Source organism: Chionomys nivalis, chromosome 5 (assembly GCF_950005125.1).
Source record: "Chionomys nivalis chromosome 5, mChiNiv1.1, whole genome shotgun sequence".
Taxonomy (NCBI): domain Eukaryota; kingdom Metazoa; phylum Chordata; class Mammalia; order Rodentia; family Cricetidae; genus Chionomys; species Chionomys nivalis.
In genome coordinates this window covers 16,818,836-16,843,317 of record NC_080090.1, presented here as the reverse complement: position 1 = coordinate 16,843,317, position 24,482 = coordinate 16,818,836, and the positions used below count along the sequence as shown (strand labels likewise).

At 40.8% G+C, this 24,482-nt stretch overlaps 1 protein-coding gene across 1 annotated transcript in view; it reads left to right on the top strand.

The window, feature by feature from the left end:
• Positions 1-788: 788 nt before the first annotated feature.
• The window catches only part of Desi2 (desumoylating isopeptidase 2), a 40,690-nt gene continuing 16,996 nt past the window's right edge, over positions 789-24,482 (top strand). The window contains exon 1 of the mRNA XM_057769767.1: positions 789-1,068. Within this exon, the coding sequence (XP_057625750.1) occupies positions 1,027-1,068 (42 nt within the window). The 5' untranslated portion in view covers positions 789-1,026. The remainder of the gene's footprint in view (positions 1,069-24,482) is intronic.

The following is a 24,482-nucleotide window of genomic DNA, read 5'->3' as shown; positions in this document are numbered from 1 at the left end:
ATTCAATCTCAATCATAAACTGAAATCTCAGGACCTGGCATTCCTCAGTCTATCCGATTGCATGGCTTATAGCAAAAACACACACAAATAATCGCTTGCTGAATGGGTGCACAAACGCTTTCTGTGTCCTAGGACTGAGCTGATCTTATGAGTTGCTACACTCTTCTCACGTGAGCAGGATACTCACAGAAAACGTGAATTCCATATTGAGGGTAAACTGGGTGTTTCTTACACCCTACCTTACAACAGTAACCTTCCTTCATTTCCTCACTCCTACACTTGCAAAAAAAATCAAAAATTAGAAGGGCTTTGGAAAACTTAGTCATCACTTCTTCACATTCCGTCGGATTCACGTCTCACTCTACCAGCACCAGACGTAGCGCTGAAAAAATACAAGGTATTCGACTTTTTCGCTCGCCAAGGACGAACAGTCAAGGTTCCGCGGACAGAACTATAGAACGGCACGCTGGGAGCTGTAGTCTCCCTGGGAGACGCAAGACAGGGGGGGTCCTGGAGCATCCTGGGAGATGTAGTCAAACCTATACGCCCAATAGGGAACGAGATATTACGCGCTGCATTCTGGGAAGTGTAGTCTTCCTGCGACCTCGCGCCTACGAGGTAAAGAGGCGCCCAGCCTGCCGCCATTTTAGGTCTCGAGGAGCGGCAGCGAGAGAGCCAGCGCGCAGGCGGGCTCAACCCCGGTGCCGGGCGGGCCCCGCCTCCAGAGCGCCTGGAGCCCGCCCCTCGCCCAGGCTCCGCCTTCCCCCACGTGTCTGCGGCCGAGGGGAGGCGCCTGAGCCGGAGCGGGCTCTCCACCGGTCCGGCCCGGTCCTCACACAGGTCTCCGTCAGCGGCTCCCGGGAGCGTCCCCGGCTGCCGGATGCTTCCGCCCCGGCTGCGGCGGGCCGGGCTGGACGCTTAGTGCCCGGCTCGTGCCCTGCCAGAAGCGCCCGCGGGGGTGGCAGCGGCCTCCGCCCCGCGGAGACCGAGCGGCTGGAGGACGAGGCGGCGGCCGCGGGGAGGAGGATGGGGGCTAACCAGTTAGTGGTGCTCAACGTGTACGACATGGTGAGTGCGGCCCGTGCGAGCCGGCCGACCGGCCCGTTGGGACGGGCTGGGACCCCGGCCCCTTCCTGCCTGGCGTCCCCGCCTCCAGCTTAGTTCTCCGGGGGTGGGGGGAGGGGACCGTCGCGCTGTCTCCTAATCCCCAGTCTGGCCGGCGCGCCTCCGGGAGAAGCCCAGTCGGCCCGAGGGAGGGCTGGGGCACGACCCTCCTCCGAGCTCGGCTCCCCTGACTGTGGGCCCGACCCCTGGGCGGGTGAGCCGTGTCCCCTCCGAGGCTTTCGTCGCCGTGCGACCTCCGCGCCACTGCCTGGCCTCCGAGCTGCCCGCTTGTCTCTGCCCTGCTCCTGCTGACCCTTGGCCGCCTCCAAATGCTCAAGTCTCCCACCAGCTCCCAAGCCCCTCGAGTCTAGAAAGTCACAGCTGCGATGCGGACGCTAGCGTCTCCCCAAAGGTGAACCGGAGCCAGCACACCCTCGCCTCCGAGGCCGCCTCATTAAAATGAATGAAGCTAAAATTTATCTAGAAAATAGCCCGGTTGAATTATTTAGAGACCACAGAGGTGCTCCTGTGCTAAGATTCTAGAGACCACTTTGCGGTGACGCAACAAGTGAATGACATGACCACTAGAGAGGGAAGGGAAGCCCTGTTTATTGTGTCGTCTAACTTTGAAGAACTGCAGACCCCCAGAGCAGGGGCCAAAGACTGGCCCCCCGTGGTTGCACTTGCAATACCCATAGAATGGTCGCCACAGTGAGATGCAAGTTTGGGTTTGTTCCCTTGCCTTTGGTGACTTCATTTTGTTTTGTTTTGTTTTGTTTTGTAGAGGATTACCTTAGCTTGAAAAGCCTGAAATTTTTTGTATGTGCGTTGACAGATGAGAAATTCTCCGTCATTATTTCAGTTGGCTTAAAAATACTGAAAGAAATTCGGCAGTAGGGAGTCTTGGTTCTTATTTACAGCTCTAAGCTCTTTGTATTGTTTATACAAGTTTTTTTGTTTGTTTGTTTTTGGTTTTGGTTTGTTTTTGGTTTTGGTTTTTCGAGACAGGGTTTCTCTGTAGCTTTTGATGCCTGTCCCGGAACTAGCTCTTGTAGACCAGGCTGGCCTCGAACTCCCAGAGACCCGCCTGCCTCTGCGTCCCGAGTGCTGGGATTAAAGGCGTGCGCCACCACCGCCCGGCTTATACAAGTTTTTTAATGAAAAGGGAACTATTGATAGCTAGGGATGCCTCATGCCATATGTAGGAGTCAACATTGACAGCTTGTAACTAGAAGTGAGGCTTCTAGGAGATTTTAGTGTAAGTCTGGAGATGAAAGGAGGTGAGTTAATAGACGAGGAAAAGTGAATCATGATTGAAAAAGTTGAATAACAAGAGATTCTAGAAGAGCATATGACTAATAGCCTACACTACGGGTTAAGAAATTATTCTCAGGATTTAAGCTTTTTGTGTTCCATTCCATGGGAATCCTTTCTTCAGACTTAATATTGCACTTTTATTATTTCAGTGCTTTCTGCCTATCAGACTGAATTTTTTTTAATTGATGAAAACTATTATATACTCTCCTTCTGGATATGTTTGACTCTGGAGAATATATATTGAGGTATCATCTCCATTTTTAATAAACAGTGACCATGGTTATAGAGTTTTGCTTTTTAAATTGAAAATGCATTACATGACATATAGTGTGTGTTCTGTGAATTGGGAAAATTGTTACTAATTTGAAAGTAGTGAGGGCTAGGGAAGATACTCAAACTGTTTTTTAGGGGAAGAGTGTTTTAAGTGATGATAAAATATGAAGCAATTAAAAAAATTTATTGCTCCTATCTCTAGTTGCAGAGAAAGCAGACAGAAAAAAAGAGTAAGTGACATTCCCAGGTGACTAAAAGCAGGGTCTAGAATTTCTAGATGACAGTCTTGATTCAGTATTGTCTCTGCTGAATGATTCCCTTAATTATTTCTTAAATATTGCTTTATTTCATCAAGAGGAAGAGAAGCATTTGAACAAAAATGTTTTAGAAACTTGCCCTTGTATGTTCTTTTGAGGAATTTTGATCTATGACTGCTTATATCACTAATTCGGAAACTTATCGTTACTTAATTTTGACCCTGTAGAATCCACAGATAGGATCTGTTACCTCCCTGCTCTAAGGAATTTGGGATAGCATAAGGAAGACACAAGAAGGGTTATCATTAGAAGCAGATTAGCATTATTTTACTAAGAGCAGAAGAGGGTGCAAAGTAGATGGTTTTGTAGCCGTAGAATTAGGAAATGCTGAAAGAGAAAAGGGGGGTGAACTAGAGGCAGTGGTCGGATCAGTCAGCATGAAAAGGACAAGAACAGGGAAGCACAGGCTGACCTGGGAACTTTTAGCTGGAAGGTAGGATGCTTGAAAGAAAACAGCTAGAGTGAGGAAAGGATTGTGAGGACTCTGAGCCAGGGAAAACACTTGTTTTCCTCAAGGGGAATGATGTGATCACAGACATTAGCACAAAGCCAAGTGGATTAAGGTGTACATTTTTCTCTGTTACAACCATTTTTCTCAAATCAGTTTTACTTTTTGATGTGTTTTGCTTGATGTTCAGGGTAAATTCCTTTTATCTTTGCTTATAATTTCTGTTCTTTGTAGATGCCTTTGATGATAATTGTGTTTGTTTATAAGCCTGGTATATCAACTATTCCAAAATCAACCACTGGATTTTCCTGTTGCAATCATCGATCAGTTGCCATGTATCCTTGTGTCTGTCACCTGCTTCAGCTGTGACTGTATTTTTCCTGTTCACTAGATTGGATGGCTGTATATCATTCCTCCTTTTCTACATCTACCACATATATGTAAATAATTAGCAGGGTTGCGTGCTACCTTTCTTTTTGTGGAGGACTATTATGGTCCTCAAGAGATTATGCTAAATTGTTACTTATTTTCTTTTGGTGTTTATAGTTCTCTGAATACTTTGGGGTAACCTACAACCAATTAAATAGGGCCAGGTGTAATTCTTTGAAACTTGGGAATGGATTATTCATATATGCCTAATTTATCTGTATTTATAGAAAGTCAGGCAAATCAGATTTCTTTCCATTACTGGAATAAGTCTTGTTATATTTGCTTTAACATAGTCTTTATTTTTAATAGCTCCAAAATTTGTGTATTTCAGGCTATCTTAGCTACTAATGAATTTCTTAAAAATTAAAATTTGCAAGTGTTTGTGTTTATCAATTCATCCTAGATACAAGTTTCTTCCTTTTAAAAATAGTACCTGTGTATTTTCAGAGCCTTTTAAAAAATAGAAAAGAAGCCTGGCAATGGTGACACATGCCATTAATCCTAGCACTCAGGAGCGAGAAGCAGGTGGATATCTGAGTTCCAGGCCAGACTGGTGTACAGAGCAAATTCCAGGACAGCCAGGGCTACACAAAGAAACACTGTCTTAGTGTTTCTAAACTAAGAAAAAAAGAACTAAAAATCAAAACAAAATGACAACAACAAAAAATAGGAAAGAAACATCCTAGAAGTCTTCCAGTTAAGGCATTTTTATTTGGCCTGATTCACAAGCTCCTCCAAGAGAGGAGCAAGTATGATGAGGCCTGACTTTTCTTTCATACATTTGTTGATTTAGTTCAGACTTTTTTGGCTTGTTGTTGTTTGTTGTTTGAGACAGGTTTCTCTGTAGCTTTGGAGACTGTCCTAGAACTAGCTCTTGTAGATCAGGCTGGCCTCGAACTCACAGAGAGCTGCCTGCCTCTGCCTCCTGAGTGCTGGGATTAAAGGCGTGCGCCACCACCGCTTGGCTTAATTAAGACTTTTTATATGACATCCATGTACACTCATTTATTATATACTAAGTACACTGTTCACTGTCCCATCTCCATACAGTCTGAGTCCATATGTATAGTAGTAGACTTTGCCCTTCCTTTCTTTCCCTCTTCTATGCTTCCCTCTCCCTCCGTGTACAACCGCACCCCTGCCAAATCCCACCACTGCCACTTTTGATAGCCAGTACTCTACTCCGTATCTCAAATCAAAAACTTGGAAGTAAGCCTAAATCTCTCTTTCTTATAAACCCTTCTTCAGTCAGTCACCTGGCCTGGTCCCGCTCTTAGTTTTGGTTGATCTGTGTGAAAGTAACAGAACTTGACAATCAGCTTAAATTGGCAACATAATGTCTTAAATCCAGAGATTAAAAAGCCCCTGAGATAGTTCAGCAGCACAGTCATGTCATTAAGATTTTGCAACTTCCTACTCTTCTGTGCTCAGCTTGCTGGCATTTGTCTTTGTGTCCTCAGAGTTGCAAAAATCACTGCCATAGTACTAAATTTGGTGTCATCATAGAACAGAACGTGGAAGTAAGATGTAGTGGGATGCAGGGAGGGTTCTACCTGCACCCACACTCTAGCAGAAAGGAAAAGCTTTGGCAGAGCTACCCTCTTTCTCTCCAGGGAGTGTTCAGAATTGGCTCACATAAAACTATACTGAACCTGAATAAGTGGATCCACTGGCTTTCTAGTTTTTATAGGCAAGTTGTAGCTAGCTAGTCGTAATTTAATTAGGGTGTCGGTTACACATTTGACTTTCTGAATTATTTGTCCATGTGTGGAAATCAAACAACCTCAGGTGTTTCTTGGGTGCTGTTCACCTTTTATTATTATTATTATTATTATTATTATTTCTGATGGGTTTCTAACTGGCCTAGAACTCACCCAGTTGCTAAATTGGCGAGCTAGTGAGCCCCAGGAATCCACCTGTTTCTGCCTGTCCTGTGCAGATTGTAGGGATAAGCCCCACCCATTAGGGGGCGTGCTCGCCTCGGGCTAATGTTTACTGAGAAATCTGCCGGGCGTGATCCCAGCAGCCCCTTTTTCTCTGCTTTCCTGTTCTCCACTGGAACCTGTGGTCCTGTAAGTCTATTTCCCCATTAAAGCTGTGTGTGTGTGTGTGTGTGTGTGTGTATTTTTTTTTTTTTAAAAAAAAGAATAAATGAAGACAAGCCGTGAATTGGCTCTTGGATTGGGGGTGTAACAGTGTTGTACATGGAATGTGAAGACCAGCAGAACACTGTAAGGTAGAGCACCAGATAACGCTAATATCCTCTACAAATGTCTAATGGCCAGTATGTAAGAGGTTCTGGAAACAGGCATCTAAAAAGGTGGTGTTTTCATTCTCCCAAACATGACAGCATGCCATACATAGAAAATACTTTCTAAAATGTTTTCAAAGACACAGGAAGAAATTATTAAATGAAATAAAAAATAAAACCACTATCAAGTTTGGCAAAATTTATTGTAATTTTAGTAAAGACATTCAGCTCAGTCGTCTCTCTCTCTCCTCACCTTGACCTCAGGTTAATGTCATTTGAGTCAAGTAAATATGTAGGAGAGATGTTATTTCAACAAACAGTAAAATGGACAAATGAACAGCTTGCCGACATAAAAGTTAAATTTATGTATTTTGATATACTTAAACCATGTAAGAACTAACAGTGCTATGTACATTTCCATTGTTTTACTTGGGGCTTATTAAGTAAACTTAAATACAGTGAACAAAGTGTTATGAATATTCGCAGGCTGCTTCTTGGAAGTTATTACATTAAAAATGCCTCGTGAATAACTGCCACCAATGAAACCCACTGAAGCTGCCTCCAAATTCAACGTTGTCATTTTCAAGGAAACCTCATCATTTATTTTGTCCGTGACTATTAAAGATGCATTAACTGTCACATCAAAAAAGCCCATATACAATAAAAAATACAAACACCAGCAATACACAAATCTAAGAGTATTGAGAGACTTCATAATGAAAATGTGTTTGAAGAAGCATTTTCTGTCTTATTTCAGTCATTAAAATGTGCTTTTGAAACCACTGGCCAATATGTATATACTTAAAGTAAGTCATGAGTTGTACAAATAAATCTTGTGAGTTCAATTTAAATTGGAGCTAATGAGTTAGTAACTTAAATGTTTCAAAAGTCACAGAAAGTACATTGCCTTATCTGTCTTCATACAATGTTATATCTTTCCCCGCTTTTTTGGTATTTAAACCTTTTAAAAATAAAAACCAGTCAAATACTTAAAGTAGTATGTACATTTATATTTTTGGTGGGATTTTTTTACTTTAAAAGAAACAGCTTCCTTATGATTTGCCTCAAGTTCTGGTGGAAATGCTTATAGGAACTAGAATAAAAACCAAGAGAAGCACATTCAAAATACTGATTTACTTTGGTAGCAAATAGTGTTCATTGAAGACTCCTGAATGGAGACAATTTCCATTAAAGTGAAGTGGGCTATTTTTAATAATACTTCACATAAAAATTTTTGACAAAAAATGTTTTTTAAAGAGCAAAGTGTCTATACTCACTGATAGCGATGCAATACTAGTATATGACAACCCAAAACAAAATGAACTGCCCATAGGAAAAGGTTTATTTATTTTAATTTTATCTAAATTTACTTTTAGTTGATAGTCCAGGAACGTTGTCTTCTCAATCCAATACTCCCTCTCTACAAGGCTGCTCCTGGTAGCCAGACAGTTCAGTTAATGAGGGAGTGGACACAGGAGAGGAACTGCTCAGTTTTAAGTAGACAGTGACTTTTGGCTTCCCTCTTAATGTGCTAATAGTTGTGTCTAAAAAAATGTGCAATTCTTAGAAAGGTACCACTTCTGATTTCTTTATTATCTGTAACCTTTGGAAACTAATCACATGAAACTACAAAATTAGCAAATGTCTTGAAATCTGTATATAAAACATAAATTACCTCTAATTTCAAACTCTCATTTATTAGTGTACCACTCAATCTTAAAAAATAAAAGAAAAAAGAAAAAGGAAAAGAAAAAATGGCTCCAAAGCTAGTCTTACACCATTCTTTACAAAAGGAGACTGTTCCTTCTAACTGCACCCACCCACACCCCAATCGCAAAACACTTCATTTAATTGTCTTGGTCATGTACATTTCCAAGATGAGATTTTATATTTCGCTCCCATAGCTTCTGATTATCGGAAAAGCCATGCTTTCCTTTATTAAAGGAGTTTGGTCCAGCTGATGTTGGTGTGTCCCTTCCAAAATTCTTCATCCTCATCTTTGCTTAGAATAACTGTTAACTTAGTGACTAAAAATAGAAAATTTGAAGCATACTAACAGGTAAGTGTGGAAATCTTTTATGGTTGGGAAATACTCAAATGTCAATTAGATGCAAGCATATTAGTGACTGAAGGTGTAGGGGTCTTGTATTAGTTACTTTTCCCATTGCAGTTTAAGATTCCTAACAAAAGCAATGTTAGAGAAGGATTTATTTTGGCTCACTGAAGATACAGTCCCAGGCATGGTGGCAAAGATGTGGGTGTCTGGTCGCATTTCATTTTCAGAAAGTAGAGAGAGTGAATACTGGTGCTCTGCTTCTTTTGACTTGGTCCAAGAACTCAGCCCAGGGGATGATTCTGCCCACTTCAGAATGGGTCTTCCCTCCTTACTTCAACCTCTCTGGAAATGCCTTCAAAGATGTGCCCAGAGGTGTATCTCCTAGCTGATTCAAAATACTCTCAAGTTTTGATAATCAGGATTAACTATTACAAGTCTATTTTTTGTCAACATGACACCCAAACATATGTCATAGCTTTCTATTTGTGGAACCCGTAGGCTCATGCCCACCTTAATGCAGAATGCATTCATTCTGATTTCACATGTCTCGTAGTCTTAAATTTCAAAACTGTTAAAAAATTCTAAAGTCTCGAACCGGGTATGGTAGCTCATGCCTTTAATACCAGCACCTGAGTGTAGCACAATTAATAAAAACCCAGAGATATATTAGGGTTCAACTTGAAGATCAGAAAAGCCATTGGCTCTTATCTCTACGTCAGTCCAAATTTGCGATCCTGCTTCCAGAATTCTCAGAATGAGACTGTGTGTGAGAGCTGTCTCCTCCTGTCTTATATTCCTCTCTAGTGCTGGAATTAAAGGCAGGCACTATCACCCAGTTTCAGTGGCAAATTAATGTGGCTACTGGGATTAAAGGTGTGTATCACTGTTGCCTGGTCTGTAAGACTGACCAGGGTGACTGTTTTACTCTCTGATCTTCAAGCAAGCTTTATTAAAATACAAATGGAATGTCACTACACTTGGGAGGCAGAGACAGGTAGATCTCTGTTAGTCTGAGGCTAGCCTGGTCTACAAATTGAGTTAAAGAACAGCTAGGGCTCTTGTTACACAGAGAAACCCTGTCCCCCGCCCCCCAAAAAAATCCAAAGTCTTTTCCAAGACTTTTGATTATTCTGTGATCCCCCACAAAGTTAAAAGAACAAGCTATATACTTATAATAAACATTGGTACAGAGTTTAAAAAAAAATCCCTTTCTAAAAGGAAAGAATGGAGCACAGCAAGGAAAGATCAGGCTAAAGCAATACTGAAACCAAACACCAAGCCCTGAGGCTCTGTTCAGTGTCTGGAGATCTGATGGCATTATATAGTGGCTTGATTGAGATGATCCCCTCCCCCATATTTTGGGGCATTTGAATACTTGGTCCCCAGTTGGTGATATTGTTTTGGAATGTATAGGAGGTGTGGTATAGTTAGAAGAAGTATGTCAGTGGAGGTGGGCTTCAAGAGTTTTAAGCCTCATGGCAGATTGAATGTGCTTGCTGCTTACAGTTTTAGATAATGAACTTTCAGCTGTTCCTGCCATCCATCCTGCCTGCTACCAAACTCCCCCGCCCCCCGTGATGGTAATAGATTCTTATTCCTCTAGAACCATAAGCTCAAATAAACCTTTCTATAAGTTACCTTGGTCATGGTATTCCATCACAGCAATAGAAAAGTATCTAGTATAGAACAGAATTTGGTGCCAGGGGGTGAGCTAGTACTGCGAAGAACCTGACCATGTGGAGTCTGGGTGGAATGAGGAAGACTTTCGGACATTGTACTAGATAAGCCATAGAATGCTGTAAGCAAGGCTTACCAGGTCATCCTGGTAGGAGCCTGGAAGGTAGTGCAGAGAGCTATGCAGACTATGAAGGTCCAGCTCAACAAGTTTCGAAGGGAACAGTGTAAACAATCATTCCTGTGCTATTTTGGGGGATGGTGGTGGAGGATGTGACTGCTTTCTGCCCATGTCCTAAAAACTTACATGAGGTTAAATTTAAAAGTAATGGACTAATTTCTTTGGCAGAGGAGCATTCAAGATAGCCTAATATTGACTTTGTCATGCAGTTATTAGTAATTACTCTTAAGCAAATCTACAGTGAAAAAAAGCAACTGAGTAAAAAGAAATACAAAACATACTCTTGAAGAGGAAAATAAAAGCACCAGGGAGACTTAATGTTTCAGCTTGTGATGAAGGAGATAAGGAGGTTAACACCTGATCTGCATTGAATTGAATTGAAGGGAGGGGTACCAACTTGTGAAAGAAAAATGCATACACAATTTTCTGCTCCTAGAAAGGATAACGAAAGCTTCTGCATTTTAAGGGACAAATTAGCTATCCCAAACCAATGCCACACTTGGCAGTGTCATCCCTGTGGTACTGCTTTTAGAGTAATGAAAGATAAATGACACGATACTGGACTCTTCCTCCACAGTTTGAAAGGTCAGTGAGGTCAGGCAGTATGTGACAAAGATGTTCTGACATAGAGGCTGTTGTTTGAAGCTGTGGAAGTGGAGCTATGTTGTGTTAGAGATCCCCAGATTTTGGAGCTGCCAGAGCCATGAACATCTTTTCTTAGAGCTGTATACAGGGAGTGGAACCATCCCAAGAGAGAAGACTGAGTTACAAGTGGCAAATCTGGAAGGACAAAGTAATCTAAGCCCTTTGACATCAGGCATGGAGCTGCCAGGACTTGGAGTTTGTCCTGCTGGGTTTCGGTTGGTCTTACTTTGGTTCAGTATTTCTCACTGTGTCATGATCCCTCCCTTTTGGAATAGTAATGTATATTCTGTGCCATTGTATTTTGGAAGTAATGTAATTTGCTTTTTGATTTTACAATTAAGAGATTATCTGGAGTCTGAGAAGAGACTAGACTTAAGCAGTGTTGAGACTAAAAGACTAAGGGGACTTTTGAAGTTGAACTAAGTATCTTTTGCATTATGAAATGGCCATGAGCCTATAGGGGCCTAGGGAGTGGAATGTGGTGGTTTCAATGATACATGCCCCTCCATAATCTTAGTCATTTGAATACTTACTTAGTCCCCATTTTGTGGCACTGTTTGGGTAGGATTAGAAAGTGGTGTTGCTGGAGGAAGTATGTCACTGGGGGCTGGCTTTGAAGTTACAAAAGCCACATGCCATTTCCAGTTTGCTCTCCCTGTTTTCAGCTTAAGGTTCAAGATGTGAAATCTCAGCAGCTCCAGTCACCATGCCTGCCTGCTGCCACGCTTTCCCACAGTGATGGAGATGGATTCTTATCCCCTGGAACCATAAAGCCAAAATAAATGCTTTCTTTTATAAGTTGCCTTGGTCATGCTGTTTTATCACACAATAGAGAAGTAACTAAAGCAATCTGGGTTTAACAACCTTGAGTAGTCCCTTCCTTCCAGTTCTGCCTGCAGCTTATACAGCTTATATGACTTTTTTCTCTTGGGCCAGCTATACTCTGCCTGTAGCTTTCTTTGGTGGCCATCCCATTGTCTAGGGATCTCTATTGTAACTAGCTCCACCTTCACAGCTTTGATACTGTGACCTCTCAGGGCCTTGCAGAGACTCCAACCCTGCCACACAATTGCCAGGCCTCAGGGCTTTCTGAAACCATGATACTAGCCTCATAATGCTTTCTTATTTTTATATGCCTACAGAACTAGTACTGTTAGAATAATGATGCCAAGCTCTGCTGCCAGTTTCAGGTATAGATAGCCTGGGCCCCTTCTACCACAGTTCAGCCTGAGGCAGCTATTTTCTTGATTTGATCAGGAAACCTCTTTCGCATTCTCAGTTCAGACTCTCTTTTATTGAATTTGCATTTTTCACAATAATCTTCAATAGGCAGAGGTTGTTTATTATTATCACTATTATTATTATAAACCAGGGGTACCTTTCTGTTACGTCATTACATACTGCAAAGTTTCTCTTAAACAGCACTAGTCTCCAGCTGCTGCTGTCTTCACACATGCCTTTTCTGCATCTTTATGTATTTTTTAGTGTGTATGTTGCATGATGGGGGCTTGTCATGGAGTCATGCCATGGCACACATGGAGGTCAGAGGACAACTTTGTGGAGTCAGTTCTCTCCTTTTATCTTTACATGGGATATGGGACCAAACTCAGATTTCCAAACTTGTGTGGTGAGCACATTCACGACATAGCCATCTCCCTGGCCCCTTTTCTGCAACTTTTAACTCACAAATCCTTTCCTTGCCAAACAATACCTTTCTCATATTTTTCTGCTCTCTTAACTGCATCTAAGAGGAGTGAGTAGTAGTAACTAGGCCAGTGTCCGGATGATATACTGTCCTGAAAATTCCCTGCCAAACAATTGTCAACTACTTTTGAATCATCTTCAGTTATGTATTTAGGAGAGAGTCCAGATTAAAGGTGGATCCAGATTAGAAGTGAGTCTTCCCATTTCAAATGATTTAATTGAGAAAACTCCCTCGCATGCATCCCCAGCCATTTGGGTTTTAGTTAATTTCAGATGTAATCAAGTAGACAACCAAGAATAGTCATCACAAATGATATGGAATAATAGTAAAATCCCCTATTAAGTTTATTAGTTGTTGTTATAGTGTTATTTACCATATTGGAAATTTAAAATATCTTGGCTTTTTATGACCTTTCACCCATAGGACAGTTATTTATTCATTTATTTATTTATTTTGAGGCAGAGTCTCTCTGCATAGTCCCAGCTATCCTGGAACTCACTGTGTAGATCAGGCTGGCTTCAAACTCACAGAGATCTGTCTCTGCCTCCTGGATGCTAGAATTAAAGGCATGTGCCACCACATCCAGCTTTAATTTTTTTAATTTCAATTTTTTAATTAAAATCTTTTAGCTTGCCATAACCTGTAGTCACCTGAGAAGAGAGCCTCAGCTAGGAGGAATTAATCTTCTAGATCAGTTTGTCTTGTGAGCATGTCTGTAAAGATTATCTTGTTTGTCAGTTGAATTTGAAAGATAGAATTGTAGGGTGACACTGTTCCCCTTCTGGTGGTCCTTAGCGATATAAATTAAAGCTAGATGAGAGCAAGCAGATTATCCATTTGTTTCCTCTGCTGACTGTAGATGTGTGTGAGTTCCTGCCTTGACTTCCCTGAACAGTAACCTGGGATTGTAAGCCAAATAAACCCTTTCCGCTACCAGGTGCTTTGTGTCAGGGTATTAGTCACAACAACAGAAATGAAAGTTTTAGAAATAATCTGTATGTTTATCCTCAAGTAGGGTACCATTTGTTTCAAACTGTTTATGAAATAATCTATACCCTTATTAACATGGCCATAAGCTAATTGAAGAAGTTCGTAAAAAATGAAATTTTAAGTGTAGTAATATTTAATGATTTGAGGAGGGAGATGATAGATACAGGACTTTGATTTTTCTTATTAAAAGAACTAAAATGTTTAAGGGGTTTTGTTTACCAGATATTATAAGGAGAAAGGAAGTCACGTGATACCTCTTAATAACAAAGGAAATCAAAGAAAGGGGAAGGAGAGAGAATGTAGATGGTAGAAGAGCACAGACGTAGCTAAGACTAAGCACTCTTAACACTTCAGCTATACTCTCATCCAGCATGTTTTCTCCTTATAAGGCTAGGGGTAGTCTTAACAGTGGTTCTCACCTTCCTAATACTGCAACCCTTTAATATGGTACCTCATGTGGTGACCCCCAACCATAAAATTTTCATTGCTACTGTTATAAATCGTAATATAAATATCCTATATGCAAGGTATCTGATATGCAACCCCCAAAGGGGTCGTGACCCACAGGTTGAGAACCACTGACTTTGGGCATCTGCCTAACATGTGCAAGCTTTGACTATCCTTTGCACTGAAAAAGGAAAGAACTGTGTTTCTCTGTCCTGTTCTCACATTTCCTCTCTGAGCTTCAGTTTCCACAGTGTTCTCTGTAACTTTCATGAATGGACAGTAACCAGTTGATAATGATAATAAAATAATAGGATATATCCTAAACTGTTTTTGTGTGATGGTTATTTTTGTCCCCCTGACTAGGCCATGGTAGTGTTTTATGTTGCTGCCCTAGGTCCCGAACTTGCTGGTCTCCACAGTCTCATGAGCTAGTTCCTTAAAATCATTCATTCTTCCCCACAGTCTGGGGTTAAATTCCACAGTCTTTCATTAGTCACTCCCTGCCACACTTCTGGCTGCTCCCATTTAAATAATTGTATCTCCTCCACACCTCAGAAGCTGAATGTGGTTAGAGAGAAACACACAACCACTCTGACTGATCTCACTTAGAAGTTGTGACCACATATCCCACGAGGGCCCTTCATGCTATCTGGCAGTGCTTCCTCCTTCCTCTGGTCAATTGACTTTTCCAGTCTCCAAGACAGCTACAGTATTTCATACCCTCTTTCCTACTCCTTATTCTCAGCTCACTTTCCAGGATGACCTCACAGTTTATGTCACTGAAGGGTGAATTAAAAAAAAAATGGAAATGTTTTCTCTTTCCACTACCACTGGCCTATTATTACCCTCTTTCTTTCCATTGCATGGAGTAACGGACTGCCCATGCTGGGGCTGGAACATGACCCCTCTTTCAGTTACATCTTCACCAACTTTCTGCTTTTGATGGCTGCCTTCACTGCCTAAGCTTGGCTGTCCTTGAGCTTGCTCTGTAGATTATGCTGGCCTCAAACTCAGAGATCTGCCAGCCAATGCCTTGAGTGCTGGGATTAAAGGTGTACCCCACCACATGTGGGTAGGGTCTTTATTCCATTTCTTAATCCATTATCTCCTTGAACATAGAATTTAGCTCTGTTCCACTTCTGGTGTTTGTTTTCTCCTCCAAATTTACATGAGGTAATTTACCCTGCTTAGCTTGCTCCTTTTCATTATAAAGCTTCATTAGAGTTACCACTAAAACCTAGACTTTTGAGATTTCCTGTGCCAATGGAATTAATCCTAATGTTTCATGTTAGCCTCAGGTAGACTTTTTGGACAGGGGCAAAAATATAGCCATATTCTTTACTAGAATCTCACTAGACCAGTCTCTAGACCACATACTAACATTCTTCTTTGAAACCTCTTTATTCGGCCTTCCCCTCCCTGCCACAGTTTAAATCACATTCAGCACCACTGTCTTCCATGCCCCTGTTCATAAGGCCTATTAAGCAGCACTTAAAGCATTCCACTGCTTTCCTAACCCACAGCACCAAGGTCCATATACTTTCCAACAAAAGCATGGTCAAGGCCTAACACACCAATGCCCCAGTCCCTGGTACTACTGTCTTTTTAGAGTTTTTATTGCTGTGAAGAGACACCATGACCATGACAGCCAGGACAGGCTCTAAAGATACAGAGAAACCCTGTCTCGAAAAAACCCAAAAAAATAAAGGGAACATTTAAACAGTTCAGAGGTTCAGTCCATTATAATCATGGTGGGACATGGTGATGGAGAGAAAGCTCAAAGTACACATGTGACAGGAAGAGGTCTGAGACACTGGGTGTGACTTGACCATATATAAGACCTCAAAGCTAACCCTACAGTGAAACGCTTCCTCCAGCAAGGCCACACCTCCTAATAGTGCCTCTCCCTATGAGTTTATGGGAGCCAGTTACATTGATGGACTTCCACAGGCAGTGAACTTGAGGGCAGAGGCCAGATCTTAGCTGATCTTTTTCTTCCTTAAAAAGGTTTGTTGGAGGCAGATATGGTGTGCACTTATGAGGCAGAGGCAGGTGGATCTCTGTGACTTACAGGCCAGTCATCCAGCCAATGCCATACTGTGAGACACTATATTAAAAGGAGTGGGGGCTGTTGGGCTTTCTCCTGAAGCTTACAAAAGAGTAAAGCAGGCATGCTGATGGAGACAGGCGATGGTGCTGTTGTTCTACCGTCTCAGCTATCTGTTGTTTTGATGGGTCTTCCCAGTCTGTCAGATGGGAAACTGAAAGCCGTCAACCATCTTTATTGATTTGGTCTAGGAGGCAGAACTGAGAAGGGAGCAACAGGTGGCTATAGTTGATCTCCTTCTTAGTCAAGCTTGCTGCCTGGTATCTGTTATCAGGAGTAGTATAATACAGATCTTTGTAATTAGCCTAGAATCGGGCAACATGGTTCATATCCTTAGGTTTTATGGTTTTGTGGCCTCAGGAAAGTCAACTTCTGTGTCTGTTCCTCTCTAAAACAGGAATCACAGCAGTGTCCACATCATGAAGTTATTACAAGGATCATGAGTCAACTAAAATGCTTAGGATGATAGCTGGCACCTAATAAGCACTAGAAAGTGCTAGCTGTTGTTAGTAGTCTTATCATTTGCAGGTCTATGTAAGCTAAGTAAGCCACCATTTATCTGCTTCAGCAGTTACTTAGTAACTGCAGTTTAGCTGTAGCTCAGTGATAAAGCATTTGCCTAGAACGTGAGGCCCTATATTCAATCTCCAGTGCTACCTGGGAAAAAAATCTTTAAAGTGCAGCTTAACTGCACTTTATTTAAGGAAATGTTACACTATAGAGAAATAACAGTGCTAACCAAATTGAAGTACTAAAGGTATGATTGTTATTTTAGAAGCTACCTTCAAAGTCTCCATAATACATGTGCAAAATTAGGGTTAATTAGGCATTATAATGTTCTCAATGAATAAAATAGTTCAGCGAGTGTGGTGGTTTGAAAGAAAATGGCCCTCATAGGCTCCTAAGGAGTGGCACTATTAAGATGCATGACCTTGTTGGAGTAGCTTGGCTTTTTGTTGGAAGAAGTTCATCACTAATCACTAGCAGGTGGGTTTTTAGGTCTACGTGCTCAAGCTAAGTCTAGTGTGATGTTCACTTCTGTTGCCTGCCAATTGGATGTAGAACTCTGAGCTGCCTCTCCACCACCATGTCTGCCTGCATGCTGCCATGCTTCTTACCATGATGATAATGAACTCTCTGAAACTGTTAGCAAGCCCCAATTAAATGTTTTTTATTGCTGGGGCACAAGGGATGACTCAGTGATTAAGATCACTAGCTGTTCTTCCACAGGACCTGGGTTCAATTCCCTGCACCCACATGGCAGCTCACAACTGTCTGTGACTCCAGTTCAAGGGAACTGACACCACCACAAAGACATACATGCAACAAACACCAGTGCACATAAAATAGTTATAGGTAAATGGTTTTTAAAAAAAGTTGCCATGGTCATGGTGTCTCCTAATAGAAAGTGCTTGCTATGCACTTGAGTGTGCTATGCACATGTCAACCTAAGTTCAGTATCCAGAACCCATAGAGGAAAAAGAGAACTGACTTCCAAAAATTGTCCTCTGACCTCCGCATACACCATTTTACATGTACACTCTTGCACATCATACACATAATATTTTTTAAAGGAAGAGGAACTTAGCCTGAGAAAAGCTCATAATACTATAAGGTAATTATGATTTCTAGTTTATTGTCCAACAGTGTGAAAAAGAACTATCGAGAAGAATCTAACATGTTTATTGTCTCTAGCAGGTCTTAGTGTGGCTGAATTATGTGAAAGTTGTGTGGCTCACATACATTTGAAATTCTAATTTCCAAAAAGATGTCTTCTTGGTTTTGCCTGCTTTTCAAATTGGAATTTAAGTACAGTACTAATAATGGTGTTTCTCCGTTACTGAGTTAGTGGCACATTGTGTGATATTCAAGCGGTAGAAGCAGTAGCTGTTTCTTTTTTTGTGGTAGTACCTGAAGGTGCACCATAATTTCATGTTTTAGGAGGAGTGATAAATTAACCTCCTAATTCTGAAGTTGTTGAACACATTTCAAGATCATATAGAAACATGGGGGCCAGTGAGGATAGTTACTAGGACGTAGAGTTGTGTGACAGAGGATAACAACTGTGGTCTGTATTGACAGCCACTCATTTCCCTAACATGGTCTACATTTCTTTTCTCTTTTTTTCTTTGCTCCCCCCCCACACACACCTTTTGGTTGGTTGGTTGGTTGTTTGAGATGGGGATATCTGCATATCAAGCTCCAAGTCAGCAAGGCTTGGATTACACAGGATTTCTCTGGGTATCTCTGGCTGACAAAACTGCATCAAACTCAGAGACCCACCTACCTGCCTCTGCCTCCTGAGAACTGGGATTAAAGGCTTGTACCTCTTCACCTGCCTTACAGTTTACCTATTTCACATAGAATAAGTGAATGTATACTTTAGAAAGGCCTCTCAAAAAATTGTCCTGTGTTTCTATTAACACCAAATTGTAACTGATGTACACTCTTTTCTTTGTTTTTTTGTTTTGTTTTGTTTTTTTAAGAAGACGTTTATTTGTGTAGCATTGGATGACCTGGACCTTGCTTTGGCGGCTCACACCTGGAGTCCCAGTACTTGAGAGGCTCTGGCTCACCCGTGAATTCGAAGCCAACCCTCACTACATTCTGAGTTCTCCAGCTCGTGGTACTACACAGAATATTAGAAATGGGTTAGATCAATATGTAAGAGCTAGCCAATAAGAGGTTAAAACTAATGGGCCAGGCAGTGTTCAAAAGAATACAGTTTCTGTGTAATTATTTCGGGTATAGAGCTAGCCGTGTGGGCGGCCGGGTGCCAGGAACGTAGCCCGCCGCTCTTATTACAACACTGGGCTACAGCTGGGCGGTGGTGACACACGCCTTTAATCCTAGCACTCGGGAGGCAGAGGCAGGTGGATCTCTGTGAGTTCGAGGCCAGCCTGGTCTACAAGAGCTAGTTCCGGGACAGGCACCAAAGCTACAGAGAAACCCTGCCTCGAAAAACCAAAAAAAAAAAAAAAAACCCAAAAAACTGGACTACAGAGTTGAGAACCTATCTCAAAACAATATAAACAATGTAAAATAATGTTTAAAGTGAGGTACAATTTAGAAGCCTCTTCTTGAACAGTGTTTCTCAAATTTATCCAGAATCAACTAAGAAATACATTTTATATAATAAACACTGTGCCCACATGTAATTAAGACCATATGTAGATAGATAGATAGATAGATAGATAGATAGATAGATAGATAGATAGATAGAACCTTATCACATGTCTTCAATGAGTACTACTGTGTGGTGTTCATTTAAAATGCTGGTGTAACCCACTGAAACCAATTCAGGAATTCACAAGTGACTAGGAATCTTCAGTTTAAGATATAGTCTCAAAATCAGAAAAAAAAAACTATAAAAGTTTTTCAGAAGCTTAAAATACTACAAGAAGTTGCTAGCTAATCCTTTATAGGAATATAGTACTTTTAAACTTCAAGGCTTTTAAGTATTGACTGCTATATAAGTATAATGAAATGATTTTATGTAATGACTGTAAAATAACGCTTTGATCACCAAGAACAGCTTATAAGAGACAGTACTGTGTCGTTTCCGTTATTTGTGGTTTATTTGAGAATTTAAAACTTAGTAAATGATATACTTTCTATTTCCTGAGCACTCTTTTTTGGGGGGAGAAACAAGTCAAGCATTCCACTCAACATGTTACATAAACACTTGCTGTAAATTTGGAGGAAAACAGGCATGCTTTACACTTACTCACTTGTTTGACACTGTTGTGTGCAGAAGTTGGTGGCTGTATTAAGTATTTAGGTTCCAGACTAGGGAAATGGCACTTATCATTGTTGATCTCAAACTGGAAGCATAAGGGTTTATTAAATTGATAAGACAAGTCATTGACTAAAGTGAAGTTTAATGAAAGGTCTCTGAGAAGGTGCCAATAACTCAATTTATTTGAGTATACAATAGTTTAAAATAATAAATAGTGTTTAGGCCAGTTTTTATATTGAAGCAAAATTGAGCCCTAAGTAATTATATATATATTGTCTTCCTACATAACTTTCCCATTGTTTCCTTTCCATTTGTTAATACTATGGGATGCTTTTTTAAAAGTTTTCTAGATGTGAATAAATAAATAAGATAAATATCAGAGGAGGTAATATGTATATCAGTGGCCCTAGTCTGTGTGTTTACCATTTCCTTGGACATTAGGAAGTAAAGATCTTGTGCCAAAATGAGATTTGGGTTTCTAGGCCTCTCGTGGCCCTCACAAATACAAACATCCTATAAAATACAGCCCTCCTTCAAGAGGCCTTGCACTCATCCCTGTGCTTCTCCAGAATATAAATAAACCTTGTAGGAGTCTGAAAGTAGAGTTACATTAACGCTAGCATTGTTTTCTCTTCAATTTATTAGTGAGTCATCACCCTGGTAATTTGACTTCAGCTCTGAAAGAATCATGAAAATTGTTAAGAATTCACAGATTGGCAGATAACCAGAACTGATCTACTTGTTTACATATGCACTTTCTTGTCTGCTGAAAAATTATAGTCCATTTTCTTTAGTAGATAAATATTTAATATAGAAAAAAATACTATCCTTTTTTTTTCTTAATCCTCCTCCTCCCCCTTGTTTGTGACTGGCTTTGTAGCCTCAACAACCTTAAACTCTTCCTGTGTATTGATAGTACAGGTTTGAGCCAAGTTCTCTATTTCTGACACTAATGTTTTCTAGGGCTCATGCACTCTTCTGAACACACATGGTGTTAATTCATTTAACCCTCACAGCAGTCTAAGATGGATTCTGTTTATTACCTCATCATATACACATGGACATCAAGGATCAGAGAACTTAGATACCCCCCAAATTGAATCAGTGAATAATTAAGCCAATATTTACATCAAAGCTTCAGAATTTTGAATTAGCATCACATACATTAGCTTTCTTTCCTTTTCTTTTTCTTTCTTTCTTTCTTTTTTTTTTTTTTTTTAGACAGATTGAATACCTTAAAAAGTTACCACTAACAAATGAAGGCCAAACAGCTTAATGAATCTTCACGGAATCCAGAGTCTTCTATGCTATTTCTGTTAGTGGTAATATTTGGATACATTTTCTAACTTGATCAATTCAAATACAGTAGAAGAAAGTCCCCTATGCTCCAAACTAGAAGATTGTCTAGGGAAATTGTAAGTTTCAAATTAAAATGTTCGCCATCCTCCCCCCACCCCACCCCCACCCCAATATAATTCCTGGGCAATCATGTTGTGAAGCCAACACTGCATAAACTTGAATCTGGAGCCTCCTTAGTCGATCTGCCCAGAGTCCTGGTTCATCCCTCCCTTGTATACAGCACCACCTCTCTGCTGGGTTTTGTCTGCAGGACTGACCCCGGTGTCACATGTAACTCATCATCCCACTTTTGGCAGTTGTCTCGGAGCAGGTGTTCTTAGTCCACTCAACTCTGGTGGGCTCACACCCTGGGAATAGACGTGGCCTTCCCTGGTTCAAGTAAAAAGCCAACTTCTAAGACTTTGTTTGAATAAAATATCCTGGATAATCCATTTTTTTCTTGTGTATGTTATGTTTAAACTTTTGGCATCTGTTAATATTTAGACAACAAAATCAATAAAGACACATTCAACACAAATTAACAGAAATCTTGCTAACATTCAGTCATAATCTAGTTCAGCAGCTTGTTTTGTTTTTCATAGATGCTTTTTCTTGGCTGTGATTTCATTTTGCATATTTATAATATTTTCTGTTAGAAAAAATGTTTCCATTTATGAAATGGAATTAAACAGATACATTATACTTGCTGTTCTACAAAAGCAGGAATTTTGCAAGTTTAAGAAACTCTGTGAAAGTGCCGGGCGGTGGTGGCGCACGCCTTTAATCCCAGCACTCGGGAGGCAGAGGCAGGCGGATCTCTGGGAGTTCGAGACCAGCCTGGTCTACAGAGCTAGTTCCAGGACAGGCTTCAAAGCCACAGAGAAACCCTGTCTCGAAAAACCAAAAAAAAAAAAAAAGGAAGGAAGAAGAAGCTCTGTGAACTTTGTAGGGAGATTTTGCTTTAGATGCTATATAAAATAAGTTTTGGAGGTAGCAAAGTAATTTTTTAAAAATAATGGTTAAAAAAAACAAAACTGTGAAGCCAGGCAGTGGTGGTGCACATCTTTAATCCCCGCACTCAGCAGACAGAGCCAGGCCAATCTCTTTAAGTTCCAGACTAACCAGGGCTACATACACATACACAAGGAAACCTTGTTTTAAAAAGGGAAGGGGCGGGGGGAGAACTGCTTGCAATGGAAGCCCAAAGACCTGACTTTATATCTCCAGCACCCATGTAAAAAAGCCAGGCATGCATGTGTAGTTGGCTCAGAGACAGGCAGGTCCCTGCTGCTTTGTCAGCTCGGCACATTTGTGAATTCCAGATTCAATTCAGTTCCTATCTTAACACACAGCCTCTGATCTCTTCATATACCATGCACCCACACACATGCCATAAAAGAAAAAAACAACACTGCACACAGAGACACATGCATATATGAAATAATAGGAGTAATAAAAGTAGCTGAGCAGGGGTGGCATAACCTTTATTCCCATCCATTAGGAGGCAGAGGCAGGTGGATCTGTGAGTTTGAGGCCAGCCTGATCTAGAGTTAGTTCCAGGACAGCCAGAGCCACACATAGACCCTGTCTAAAATAATAATAATAGTAATAATAGTAATTAAAAGAACTGGGCCTGGTGGTACATACGATGCTAACACTCCAGAGGCTCCCTGGGCTACCTAGTGCATCCAAGGAGTGAGGCTTGCCTGGAGTCCATAACAAGACTGTGACTCCATAAAAAACCAAGAATAGTGACAACAAGGAATAAGCACCACGTTAGGGAAGCATTGGAAATCACTACTGCTGGTTTTACAAATCTTGCCTGTGAAGGGGTGTTAGTTACTTCAGCATGAATAGTTAGTGATGAGAATTTCACAACTGATCATTCAGTAAAAGGCTCAGTTCTCCTAGCTTGTTTACAGTTATCTCAGGAAATTTCAAAACAGGGCCTTATCCGTGCTGTCTGCACAGCAGAGGCAGGGCTTAATAAAGCATGCTGACCTTGAATTAAATTCCTGTCTTCCCAGGCAGCCTCCCTTGTATGTAAAGAGTGAGCTCTCCAGGCCTGTCTGTTCTCTAATAATAGATCAAGGAAGCCTGAACAGGGGCAGAATATTTGGAGGACATCACGCTCTGACCAAACCTCCAAGGAAGGGCTTGCCCTTCTGTAATGAATGTATTCAGGGAAATGCTCACACAAAGAAAAAGCATCTGTTTACTCTGACTCGTTTTGTGATGAAAACTAAGTTTCTTCAGAAATGTGCTGCTGTTGTGTATGAAGAGGTGGTGACCAGACTACATACTGAGTTCTTTCCTGCTGCTGTTGAAGTAAAAAAGTGCTACTTTTTTACATCCTGTTTTCCTTGTAACCGACAGCACACAAACCTAGAAGACGGCTTACAGTTAGATATGCACACTGTGATTTAAGAAGTAATCTATTTGAAGTTTGGTTAGGAATAGGAAATTCAGGAACTAACTGTATTTCCTTTAGTGTAAGATGAATTCTAATTGGTATTAATTTTATCCCAGAGTCAGATACAGGGGTTAATGCTGAAAGATCAGAGAAGCAGAGCAACCAGTCACTATAGAGTTCTTACCTCTACCAATGCTCAGACCAAGGGGCAATTCTGTCTCTATTTATCCTCAGACTGCATCTAAATCCTGTCTCCTCCTGTCTTATATTCTTCTCTCCTCCCAACCATATCACTCCTGTCTCCACCTCCCTAGTGCTGGGATTAAAGACGTGGAATGCCAAGTGCTAGGATCACCTTTGTGTGAGTTGTTTTTCTTTTGACAGATTCACTCTTATGTGGCCCAGGGTGGCCTTGAACTGACAGAAGATCTGTCTGCCTTTGTCTCCTGCGTGCTGTGGTTAAAGGTGTGTGCCACACTACCTGGCTTCTGTGGCTAACTAGTGTCTTAGCTCTGTACTCTGATCTTAAGGCAAACTTTATATGTTAGATCACAAACAAAATATCACTACACTTTAGTGTTGCCCGAAAAATTTTTAGGGTATCTAAATGTATTTTGCATTTTTTGTTTGTTTTCATTGAGAGTCATATCCATAATCTATATAAAGAAAAGCATCAATTAAGGTAGGACATAAATCAATTACCAATTTGTTATCAGTTAATTTTTTTTGTACATACTTCATAGAATGTAGTTATACAAACCTACACGGTATCGTCCAGTCACCTCACGATGGCCTGGTGCTGTGGTTGAATCCCAGTGCACAGTGCATGTGATCTATGAATACAGTAAAAGGTGAGATAAACATGAGGTGCTAAAAAACTCCTGCCCTCATAACACAGCATCTGGCTTTACAGGGAGCTTTTCCTCCCTTTTCTTTAATAAGTATGAGAAGTACATTGTAAAATAACAGCAAAAACCAGCAACGTTTATTATTATCAAGTCCTTTGTACTATAATTATATGTACTATACTTATATAAACTGTTATAAC